At 37.0% G+C, this 13,004-nt stretch overlaps 2 protein-coding genes and 1 long non-coding RNA gene across 3 annotated transcripts in view; 1 reads left to right on the top strand and 2 right to left on the bottom strand.

Annotated features, from left to right (window-relative positions):
• The window catches only part of LOC147859177 (uncharacterized), a 52,744-nt gene that overhangs the window by 25,419 nt on the left and 14,321 nt on the right, over window positions 1-13,004 (bottom strand). The gene's annotated exons all lie outside the window — the stretch shown is intronic.
• On the top strand, window positions 4,797-7,648 carry HLS1 (Acyl-CoA N-acyltransferases (NAT) superfamily protein). Its single transcript, XM_087325307.1, has 3 exons — window positions 4,797-5,089; window positions 5,585-5,820; window positions 6,760-7,648. Exons 1-3 carry the CDS (start codon window positions 4,817-4,819, stop codon window positions 7,631-7,633), a joined length of 1,383 nt encoding a protein of 460 aa, XP_087181433.1. The 5' UTR covers window positions 4,797-4,816; the 3' UTR covers window positions 7,634-7,648.
• Window positions 10,144-12,073, bottom strand: NDHN (NADH dehydrogenase-like complex N). The gene is made up of 4 exons (XM_087326458.1): window positions 11,582-12,073; window positions 10,795-10,911; window positions 10,572-10,657; window positions 10,144-10,360 (listed from the first exon to the last, which is right to left on the bottom strand). Exons 1-4 carry the CDS (start codon window positions 11,978-11,980, stop codon window positions 10,285-10,287), a joined length of 678 nt encoding a protein of 225 aa, XP_087182584.1. The 5' UTR covers window positions 11,981-12,073; the 3' UTR covers window positions 10,144-10,284.

The raw sequence follows: 13,004 nt of genomic DNA, 5'->3' as shown, positions 1-13,004 counted from the left end.
AACAAATCTAGAAGTGTTGCATCGATATGATATTATGTGACTTTTAGATCATTTGTGCCCTCTTATGTACTTTTATTTCACGAGTGGAGAGACCTACAATGATCACTATGAAATATAAACACACAATTAGGTTATCGTTATGTTTATGTTCTTTCTCCTCGAAAGTCATTCTAGTTTCACAAATTTAAATTTGAACATTCAAAATATGCTCAAATATTCAAACTTTCAACTTTAACTTTAAAATATAAAAGAAACAAGATGAAAGGATTTGGAAACATACACTTTTTACAAACTACGAGGCTAATAGATAGTATTGTTAGTTTGTTAAGAGACATTTACCAATAATCAAATGCAAATTGACCATAGTGTGAATATTTGCATGACTAAATGAATCATTCTTGTCTCCTAGTAATAAGAGTTCTCACGTAATAGTGTTTAAAGTGGCTAGTAGAAAAATAAAATGATACACTCTCAAGGATGTTGACGCACGTGGGTCCATTTTAACTAACACAAGTTGATTATTTGATTTTAGATGTTTCAATTTGCTTCTCGATTTCTTGTCCTTTTTTTAGATCAAGTGGGACAAGCACTAAGTGAACTAGGCTTCCGCTTTTCTAAACATTGGGTGCAATATGCAAACATAAAGGGAAGTCTTTGAAACATTCAGTTCGGGCTTGGCAAAAGATGTGAGGTCAGACAAAGCATGTAGTAATATTAAGATATTATCCATGTCACTTTAAAGCCTAACAATTTCTACTAAAAAGAAGGATGGAATTGTGACCTTTGTTAGCATGGTAACAAAGTTTAAGAAGTCACCTTGATCATAGCTTAGAGTTGCAAATTCTTTAAGGTTCCGCAAAAAAAATGCATTTATCATACATATGATTAAGGTTCATGAAAGATACTTCGAAATTTTGGCACCAAAAAGTTATGTAAATGAGTGACATGCGAAAGAATAGAATAATATTGATGATTGTCCACATTTTCTTTATGCAATCAAAAATATTACAATGTGAAGGGAAACAAGATCACAACCTTTTTTAGAAAATAATCTATCATTTCCTTTAGAGAGCATGTTTGTCCATAAATGTTCGAGATTCGAAAAGTTTTATCAAGCAATTGATCTTCATGCTTCTCTGTAATCTTAACAAAAAGCAAGGCTTGCACATATCATATTGAACATGTGCGTTGATCCTTTTTGCAATTGTGAGTTGTAATATAAGTTAGCTCATGCAAAAGTATTGAATAGAGAATATTGAGAGCATGTCTTTCACATTTGTGCATTTGTGGGTAAATGAAAAAGTACACAATAAAGAATGTATCCAAGGAATACTCAAAGTTTGTTGATTCGGATTTTCATCACCAACGTCTTGACCAACCTTTAATAATGGGTATGTGACGAATGAACAACTCATACATTTTTCGTGACCATAAGAAAGTGATAAAGAAAATTGGTTAGGTTGCTAGTCATGCATTGCAACGCACATAAATAGAGAAGAACTCACCTTGCTAGAGAATCAACCTACTAAAAGGTGAACCACAAGCTGTTGTTGTAGCTTGGGCATAATGTTGAAAGTCAAAGGTGAACTATTTTATGATGCACATAAAGAACGTGACATATGCACAACCATGTTTATACACTGCAAAGATGCCATGAAGTCCTCAATTTATTCTTGATGCACATTTTAGAATATGAATAAGAGCGAAGACTAAATCATTGACATGATTCTGGAATAATCACTAGCTAACCATACTTGATAATGTTTTTAAGGCTGTCTTCGAAAGAGAAGAACACACAATGAAGGTAAACGTGACAGGATTTGGTTGAAGCCTAAAACTAATTACAAGCCTTGTATTGTAACAAAAAGTTTGGGAATCGCAGAAAGTACTTAGATATGCGGAGTCTCAACTTCCACGAAACATAACATGAATGTTTTTTTATTTTAAATAACAACAGTTATGCCAACATTGACCTCATATGAATATCAAAGTACCATGGACAGTGTTGGACTTTCCTAAGGAAATGAGGTGGAGAACAAATATGGACATTAATAACTCTTAGATATTGAAATGAGTTGGTGAAGGGTCGATGTTAGAAACCGAAAATATATGGCTGGTGAGAGCAAGGATTGGACTGCTCTTGTATATGTGCATCAGGAAGATGTAAGCAATGGAAAGGTGAAATACATTTGCATTAGAAGGTGTGGTATCTAGGGTAGCTCCTATAGGTAATGCACACAAAGGAGAACCCTTCAATGAATAAAATATAACCATATATAAAATACCTTTGTTTCCCACATACAAAAAAGTAGGTTAGATGACCAAGAACTTAGAATAATGCATGAGAGTGATAGAAATGAAGAGAAAAAATATGTGGGTTGTAAAAACGAGATGTGTTCGGCTAGAGAGGGACAACTAAAAAGATTGTGGAAGAAAGGTAAGTAGAGCGAAACATGAAATGAAATTTACTATACTCTAACTAGAGAACCAAAGACAATTTCAAAAGGTCATCTTACACGCTCTTGGCAAGGTTATCCAAAGAATGGACGATCTAGATAGAGAAAGAGAAAGAGCAAGTAAAAGAAAAAGAGAGAGTGCATGTCTATATATAAAGAAGCCTCAAAAAGTGTATAAATGTCCTTAAAGAGGCGAGTGTGGCTTACAAGACCGAAACAATACACATCTAGTAGATTGTTCTCTGATTCAAAAAATGAATTTAACATAACCTCAATGAAGTGCCTTTGTCTACATCAAATGATAGTGCTTGAGGTGACTCCAGTCAAGCTTCACATGCTTCTTGTTTGTTTGTGGAGTGGGTGTCTCAATTTTCTCCTATTTGTTCATTGTTGCACCTACCCCTTGCCTAAAATGTGTAACCATGAGGATGATGAAATCATTTATTAACGTGTAATCCTCTTTCCTCGCCGAGTTGAGGGGTTTGCTCACGTTTTCGATGTTTAGGCTTAGTATCTCAACTTTTTATCACCCGATTCATTTCTAAACTATAAATCCCCAAGTAGTGCAATAGAATTTGGAATAAAAAGAGGCATTTTGTCTATATGCATTTTAATGCAAACTTAACCAAGCACTTATTTGACCATTTCCAACATTGCCAATTGTATAGAGGAGGTGAGTATGTATATGAGGGCAGCTTTTCTATGTGTCTATGTCAAGTTGCTACTCGAAATTGAGCTCCAACTAAGCTACGTGATATCCCTTAACTTGGCCAAATTGTTGGTGTTGCATGATATAATCATGGTGAGCAAGGTTTCCATGTGTTGCCAATCCATCATAATAATCTTGGTGTGGGTTGTTTTCTTCTATGAGGAATTGTCAACATGATGTGTCACAAAGTCTTGGTCCCAACATTTGCAATCCATATTTAAGTGTGGAAATGACCATGGTATGGAAACCACAACGTGGTTGTGGTTCTTTGAAACTGTATTAGCGTGCAATGTGTCTATCTAGTGTTGTAGGCTTGAGGTTCACCAAAAGATATATTGATCTTTTCCTCCACACAAGGAGAGCATCCAAGCATGGTCAAAGCCACCCGAACTCGGAGATAGGGATTAGATCCCATGTCTTCCTTCTTGTGAGATCCAAATTGTTGCAAAAGTACTCTCCGTAAGCTCTTCACACGCGCACACACACAAACCAACATATGTATACTATTACACTTAAAACAAGTATTGCATCAATTAATCATACCTACAAAGTATTCATATCAAATAATGCCTATGCACACTAATGCACACATACATATGTATATATATATATATATATCATAAAACCTCTATGTTAGAGAAAACTATCTGTTTAACGAGACCTAACGCTTCTAATGTTTTCCCACTCTCCATTTCAACACACACACACACACACACACACACACACACACACACACACACACACACACACACACATACATACAAACACACATAGATACACACATACACACACACATAGATACACACATACACACACACATATATACACATACACACACATACATACATACAATTTGAGCTACTCTTTACATGTTTTCCTCTCTCCATTTGCACACACACATACATAGACACATACATACATACATATATACATACATACATACAAACACACACACACATATACACATATACACACATACATACATACAATTTGAGCTTCTCTTTACATAGACACAGACACACACACATACATACATACATACATACATACATACATACATACATACATACATACATACATACATACATACATACATACATACATACATACATACATACATACATACATACATACACACACACATACATACATACACACGCATATACATACATACATATATACATACATATGTATATATATCTGCCTCTTGTTTCGTTCAGATTAGCGTCTATTTCTTCTTCATTCTGCCGAGTCATTTTCTCCATGTCTTGTGCATAATATACATAATCATATCACCCATATTGCATATCCATTAATAACCATCTAATTATATTAGCAATCATCACATATGTATTTGGCAGCCTCTCTCTCCCTGCCTTGTTTTTTGTTTCTCCTTCTGTGTGTCATCTCTCCTCTGTTGAATCTTTCTTGCTAATCTGCCTTTCTATCCCCCCCTCTCCACCTTTGTATTATTGTATGCACACGCATTAATCTATATAGAAAGAGATGTGCAGAAATCTACAAACAAATCAAATCCAATAGATAGATAGATACATACATACATACATACAAAATATACATCTTTGGTCCCTTTCTTATGAGGTTTATACTCAGTCTCAGTTGATTTGTTTTGGGTTCATTGATTGATGCAATGAAGGTAAAGATGGCTGTGCAAGAAGAAGAAGAAGAAGAAGAACAGCAACATCATCATGATCGTGATAGGGATGGGATTGATGGAGATGGTGATGGAGATGGAGATGATGTGAAGAAGATGAAAGTATGGATTAGGGTTTATGAGGAGGGGAGGGACAATGAAGGCGTGGAGAGGGTGGAGAGGGTGTGTGAGGCCTCTGCCTCCCTCTTCACTGACCTCATGGGTGACCCCCTCTGCAGGCTCAGGCACTTCCCATCCTTCTCCATGATGGTAATCATCCTCACAAATACATATACATATGTATATACATCTATCCATATGCATTGTTACTACATTCTAAATCCATACCCTAATTTATACCGTTTTGTATATATGTATATACAGATTCTATCCCTATGCATTGTTTTTCTATACCCTAATTTATACAGTTTGTATATGTATATACATCTATTGTTTTTCTACATTCTAAATGTATACCCTAATTTATACCGTCTGTTGTGTCTGCGCGCCTGCTTGTTTTACACACATTCAGAGTATACAAAACATACGGAAATTTGTTGTCGTACTCTACACTCATTTTGTGGTATCTCGTACATTCCAATGCATTTTTAATTATATATATGTGTGTGTGTGCGCGCTGGTATCTATGTCTGTGTCTTCATTTTCATCTTCATCTTCATCTTCATTCATTTTCTCTGTTACGTAATTTGTTTTCTCCGATGTTCTTGAGACTGAATCTGGATTTCCATAACTTGGAGATTTTAGGTTGCAGAGGTAGAGATGGAGGATGGGCATCTGGAAATAGCTGGGATGATCAGGGCTGGTGTGAAAGAGGTTAATGTATGTGGAAAAACCTTAGATTCAGCATCACCATCATCACCACCATCCTCATCCTCATCAACGTCTTCATGTGATGAATTCAATGAAGCTTCCGACTCTGTTTCCCCCACATTTGTCTGCACCGCATATATCCTGGGATTAAGGGTTGCTCCACAATATAGGTAATGTCTATGTGTATGTGTATCTACATATGATGTTCTTATGTATGTATGTATATATGTATGCTTGTGTATGTATAGGTTATGGGTTGCTCCACAATATAGGTAATGTGTATGTATATATACATATGATCTTATGTATGTATATGTGTATGTGTATGTACATATGTTCTTATGTATGTATATGGGTATGTGTATGTGTATGGGTAATGTGTATGTATATGGGTATGTGTATATACATGTGTTCTTGTGTATGTATATGGGTATGTGTATATACATGTGTTCTTGTGTATGTATATGTGTATGCATGCATGTATGCTTGTGTATGGTTATGGGTTGCTCCACAATATAGGTAATGTGTATGTGCATATACATATGATCTTATGTATGTATATGTGTATGTGTATGTACATATGTACATATGTTCTTATGTATGTATATGTGTATGGATGCATGTATGTATATACGTATGTATGTAAGTATGCATGTGCTTGTGTATGTATAGATAAAGTGTGTATGTATGTGTGTGTTTATGAATATATGCACTTTTTTTTCATTTTTTTTTCATTAGTGTATATCTATGTATGTGTGTTTATGTATATATGTACTTATGTCTGTCTGTTTGTATGTTTGCTTGTGTGTATATGTGTATATATATGTGAGTGTATGCAGGTATGTATATGTGTGTGTGTACAGTGTATATATATTGTGTGCATGTATATGTGTATGGTTGTGTATGTAGGTATGTATATGTATATGTATGTGTGTGTATATGTAGGTATGTATACATATGTGTGTGTTTGTTTGTGCACCATGGTCCATTAGTGTGTTTTGATGTCATTTGTGTGCTGCCATTTCATTGCATGTGAATTTGTGTGTCTCCCTTCTGTCTAAGAACAAATGTGCACTGGCTGGCTGGTTGGCTTCCACAACAATTTACAGGAGGCTTGGCATTGCAGTAGCGTTGGTGAAGAAGATGGAGGGATGGTGTAGAGAGCAAGGAGCAATGTATGCATACATTGCGACCGAGAAAGACAACGAAGCATCCGTAAATCTCTTCACGAAGAGACTCGAGTACCGCAAGTTCCGGACGCCGGCCATCCTTGTCCAACCCATCTATGCCAAGGCCAAGAGGCTCAACCCCAAAGTGAAGATAGTCGAGGTGAAACATAGCGAGCACTTGTATCGAGAGGTCTTCAAACATGTTGAGTTCTTCCCCAAGGATGTGGATGCTATCATGAGGAGCAAGTTACACAAGGGCACATGGATGGCCATGTGGAGAGATGAAGAGGAAACCGGATGCAAAGGAGGCAGTCATGGTCAAGAAAACCAAGACCATGACCAATGCCGATCATGGGCAATGTTGAGCATATGGAAGTGTAATGAGATCTTCAAGTTGCAACTTAAGGGTGCATCGTGGCGCATGCGCAGCATGGTGTCCGTTGCACGTTTGTTTGGACGGATTGTGCCTGGTATCGTTGTCCCGACACCACCCGATGTGTTCCGGCCATTTGGCCTCCACCTAGCATATGGCCTACATGCCCATGGGGATAGATCCTCCGGCCTCCTCACGGAGCTCCTATGGTTTGCACACAACCTTGCAAAGAAAGACGGGTGTGCCGTTTTGGCATCGGAGCTTGCCTCTGGTGACCCTGTCCGTCCGCACGTTCCGCATTGGTCTAGCCTCTCATGCGAGGAAGACCTTTGGTGCATCAAATGCCTTACCCCCCCATCGTCTTCATCCACAAGCATCGAGACAAATTGGTCCAAAACACTACCTCCCACTTCTATATTCGTCGACCCTAGGGACTTCTAAGTAAACTTGGACCTCCCCCCCCCCCCCCCCCCAACATACACACGTGTCTTCTCGAATGTCGTGAAAAGCAAGAGACATATAGGAAGTGTAACAATCACGGCTAGTCCTCATCTTGTTTTTTCTTTGTGGTATATTAAGAAAATCCCATATCTACCTAAACACAAAGAACACAACATGTGAAATACATTCAACTCATATCCATTGTCTCTTAACACTCTCCGAAACCTCAAATTCCAAAGTCTTTTTTTATCATAGATGGTTCTATACAAGTGTGGTCATATTTTTGCCCAAATCACATGAAAAAATAGTGTTAAATACATAACCTAAGCAACTACTTTCTTGCAAGCACGAGAATACTAATATTAAGTGCAAAGTTAAGGTGATCAAATGAATGCTTCCTCTATCAGAAGGAACATGGCCAATTTCTAGTTAGACGTGCATCTATTAAAAATAAAGGTAATAGAAGTTGGCTAGGTAATGTACGGTATAAAAAGCAAATGTACACACGATGAAAGCATATTATCTTTTTGAGGAATCTTTATCCATAATAAGAAACATATGTTAATAGATTATTTTGCCTCTCTTTTGGGTTTATAATTAATAAGGGCCTTGTCCATTCCTTCCTTCCAATTATAAGAACACTTTGCTAGATCTTTGGAACCTTTCTTCTATCAAAGCTTTTCTTTGCTACGTGTGTGCCATTCGATAGAAAGAAAGACATCCTCTTCTTCGGTAATGCAATGAGTGATACTTCCTTTACACAACTCATAAAACTTTTCTATAGCTATCTTTCTGTCAATTGACTTTATCACCTCCATCAAATGTTGCCAACACAGAAACACATGGTTTTGTGCCATGTCTTTTATTTTATGAACATCGATTCATTCTCGAGTATCAAATCTGATGATCAAGATGATGAAAAGAGTAATTTTGAATGATTGAACTTGGTTTGTTGATTCGCTTAAATAGATCAAATTCTTCATTTAACCAATCAATTTGCTAGACTATGAGAAGTCCTTTGAAAGAGATTGTCATAATGACTAGTTACGAATAATTAATTGGCTTAAATCTATACAATTTTTTTAAATGCCAATTTGTCTAGTGTATTTGCCAAAATGATATTCATTTCTTTTTCTCTTTGCCAAATGCTCAACTTTTTTTTGTATGCTTAACCAAAAATGAAACAATTGAACGAGGAAAGATAGAGTAGATTCAAGTTGTTATTTGACTTTCTCGTTTTACTAATTTATGTTTAGCAAGTTCTTGTAAACTATGTTTAGCCTGTCTCTTATTAACATTTTTCTTTCCTCTTTATTTCTGCTCATGCCTATAAATTGGACATGATATGAGTGAGATATGCCAATATATGTAGAAACTATTGGATTGACATTGTCGATCTCATTAGATCATCATTCCTCTAATTTTCCCTCGCACATGACCTTCCTTGTATGGCAACTTTAACCTAATATTACCAAATTATAGAGATAACCATATAATAATTATAGAGATACGGGAGTTCCAATGGAGATGTTACCATGATACTACAAACAAGAAGACTACATCAAGGGATAATGTCGATATTAATAGCTTGAAGCTTATCCAAAAATAATAATCCTCGTAAAGTGTTCAACTACTCTGGCCCAATGATTCAAGATCAGTCAAATCACATTTATTTGTGTTAGTTTCGGGGCTTAAATCTTCGTAATTGTACACAATTTGATTTTTGCCAAAAAATTAAGCGTTCTTCTGTGATTACATCATGGACAAACATGAATATGTACAAGATCATATAGATTACTGTTTGTGGTCTTTTGCTAGGCAAAAGTTAATGGCGTTCATGCATCATACAAGAAGCATATTTTCCGTATGAAGAATCGGTTATCACAACCTTGGCCAAGATACTAAGATACATATTGACCTTGGGGTAGTTCATACCAATGTGTTTGTTACTAGTAATTTGGTGAAAAGAGTCTGCATTGTGTCTCTGAATGCATATGCAACATACAAGGTTTTATCAACTTGGCCACTGTATCTCATTATATGACCTTTTAGCCCTTCTACAAATATGTTGAATTTAATGGCAGTGAGCGAGAACTAGATGGTGCTCGGGTTTAGGGTTTCATCTAAGGTAAAGAAATACACGACACACCAACTTGGATTATATTTCTGAATAAATCCCAAACATGAAGAACATAGACACCTCCGGGCCGAGACAAGGTAGGAAAGCAAACCATAACAAGCATGTAGACACTAAAAGAGCTACAAGAAACTCAAGATTTACTATATCAAAGCATGTAAAGCACCATATTTGATGTCACCAAGAACTCACCCATGACTATATTTTTTAGAACACCACGACACATTAATAGGCAACCCATAACTGAAATTGGTGTGTATCCTTAATTCACATCTACAATACAGTTAAGATTTACTGAATCATACGAATGAAACTATATTGATGGTAACAAATTTTCCGTGGAGAAGGTTTGCTGGAAATAAGTGAGACAAAGTAATCAACAAATGTATTTCATTGTATGCTCATTTTCACTGTACAAGCTCATTTCCAAGTGAGCCTAAACTCTTTTTTTTGCCAAGTTACTGGTACAAACATACAAAATTACACACATGATTTACAAATGTCCATACTTAGGTTAGGTGGTGGTACCCACTACTGGTGGCAAGTCGAGCCCAGCTATTTCTCTCAAAGGCTTCCATCGGACTTTCCTCCTACAGAAAAATCGTAATTTTAGGGTTCACACTTTAGTGGTTTAGGGTTAACGGGTTAAGAATTAGAAGTTTTAGGGTTGAGGGGTTTGGAGTTGAAGTGTTTAGGGTTTTAGGCTTTTAGAGTTTAGGGATTCATGGTTAAGGGGTTTAGGGTTGAGTGTTATATGCAAACTTAACAATAACAATCAAGTCTATAAATAAAATGACTTACCATGTTCCACACTCTGCGATAACTTTCACTTTCGGCTGTATTGTTGGTAAAAGGGCTAGATATTGCAGCTCACTCTTAGAAAGCACCTTTACATGTAAGAAAGAATATTGTGAGAGAGCTAGCATTTCCAAACAGCTTCAAAAAAACCGTTTTTAAATGCTTTTTCATTTCCAAAGTCTAATGATCCCCAACAACATGAAATTGAAACTTTGTTTTTCATTACCTTTGCTTCAATGAGCCATAGAATGAGCCCTTTGCTGTTCTCGGGAAGCAGAGAGAGCCTATAATCAATCTCCGGAGGGTAGTACCAGCAAACAGTTTTTTGCTTTCCTAAATGAGGCTGCATTAAGAAATACAATAAAATCACCATGGATTTTAAGAAATGAAGTGGGTAATAACACTTACCCTAAACTTACCCCTAACCCGAATCCTAAGCCTGAACCTCCAACCTAATGTAGACTTACCACGAGTACTAGCAAGGTTAAGGCCAAAAGATTTTCAACAAATTCTCATCCACATAATATCGACATGCCATAATGGCAACATGGATTTTGAAGGAATGAAAAAATAATCTTAAACCAAAACACTGGATCTTCCACACATATGGTTCCACATAATAAAACCATAATAAGATGGATTTTGACAAATTAAAACTCTAAACTATAGACCCCAAGCCCTACTTTTAAATCCCTACTCCAAACTTAACCTTAACCCCCTAATAAACCATAAATTGAATTCATCACACATATACTATGATCTTCAACAGCATGCATTTGCATGAAATTTCCAACCTAAATCCTAAACCCTATTAAATTGAAATCCTAAACCGTATTAAATACTCGACCATAATCTTAAACCGTATTAAACACTCAAACCATAATCCTAAACTGTATTAAATTGAAATCACAGGACAAACAACATGGGTCTTTGTCAATCACGGCCTAGCTACCGTAACCTTAAAAAGAAAAAAGAAAAAAGGGCCCTTAACCCTAAAATAAAATTGGACTTACCGGACGGACACCATGGATCTTCGACAAGTATGCCTCAACATCACCGAGGCCTCTCGCAGTAAGGTCAAGGAAATGGTAACCTTTTCCTTTGAGGCGCGTCGCATATCGCCCCTCATATCCACCCTCATGGGGTGCATAGAATGCCAGCGCCCCATGTTTCTCCACATCCTCTTCCCATTGGCCGAGATCGAACCCAAGAAGATCCCCACCGATGAAATCCTCTATCCCACACAGCACTTTACTGCTCCTCTGGCTGGTTCTTCGATTATTTATGGCTGCTCTGTTCCTTGTAATGTGACCACTCCTCCATAGCTTGGCATGAGAAGGTGTTTTGAACGGGAGACAAGGGTTTGATTTGGTTAGTGCTGAAGATATGGGCAAACTTAGAGTTAGCTCCATAGCTATGGAGTTATGGTGGCAAGAGGAGAACAGCCCCCCTCCTCTGTGCTATGCCATCTCTCTCTCTCTCTCTCTCTTTGTTCTCTTATCTCCAACTTATGGCCCCAGAAGAAGAATCACACTAATACTACGATTTATGATCTATGGTTCGGTTTAAATGGCTTCATAATTTTAAACGGTTTGGTTTGGTTTCAATGCCAAAAAACTGAACTCAGCTGAACCGAAACCGAACCGGGCCTATTGCTAATCATGTATGTATGTGTTCATGTTGGCCCATCACATGGTCATGACTCGTGTGAGATAGAGCTCTCGAAGCATGAAAGACACGAAGGTATGAAACCATGAACTCTCCGAATAATGGGAGGAGAATCAATAAACACATTGGTACCCATGTGACGAGCCAAGCCGGTCTTCACAGATAGCATATGTCTCTCGCTTAATCTTTAAGATCCTTATTGTCATTCTTAAAAAAAAAAATTGTCGTTGGGTCAATATCGCATCGGTGTGGCCCAAGTAGTGAATGTATGTTTGTTGCATTCTTGGCTAACCCATTTATCAACTCTCCTCTCATTATCAATAAAACCCATTCATGTCTCAACATGACAAGAAGCAATGAGTATACGTTGATCCATTCTTGACTCACCCATTAATCAATTCTCCTCTCATTCTCAATAATATCCCATACATGTCCTTGGATAATAAAAGTAGTGATTATATGTTGATCCATTCTTGGCTCCCCAATCAACCAATCTTCCTCCCATTCATGTTCTCTACACGACAGTGGTGCGAGTGGTGAATCTAACCTTTGTGTCAATCCATAATTAACCCACCAGAACTAGAGAATCACTTAGTAACCTGAATTTGATATTATCTTGTGTATCTACATGACATTGTTACACTATTATCAATAACCATTGTTCACATCAGTAACATCACCAATCAATGCCCTTTCTCAAATGCAAGAAATTGTGATAGTGCTCCTCATTCGTATCATGAGAATACAAAACCACTCATCAATGCTCCT

This window comes from Azolla caroliniana, unplaced genomic scaffold (assembly GCF_043228905.1).
Source record: "Azolla caroliniana isolate FFs.n. ecotype wild unplaced genomic scaffold, voAzoCaro1.0.p SCAF_10, whole genome shotgun sequence".
Taxonomy (NCBI): Eukaryota; Viridiplantae; Streptophyta; class Polypodiopsida; order Salviniales; family Salviniaceae; genus Azolla; species Azolla caroliniana.
The sequence above is the reverse complement of the archived record's forward strand: the minus strand, read 5'-3'. Positions and strand labels throughout refer to the sequence as shown.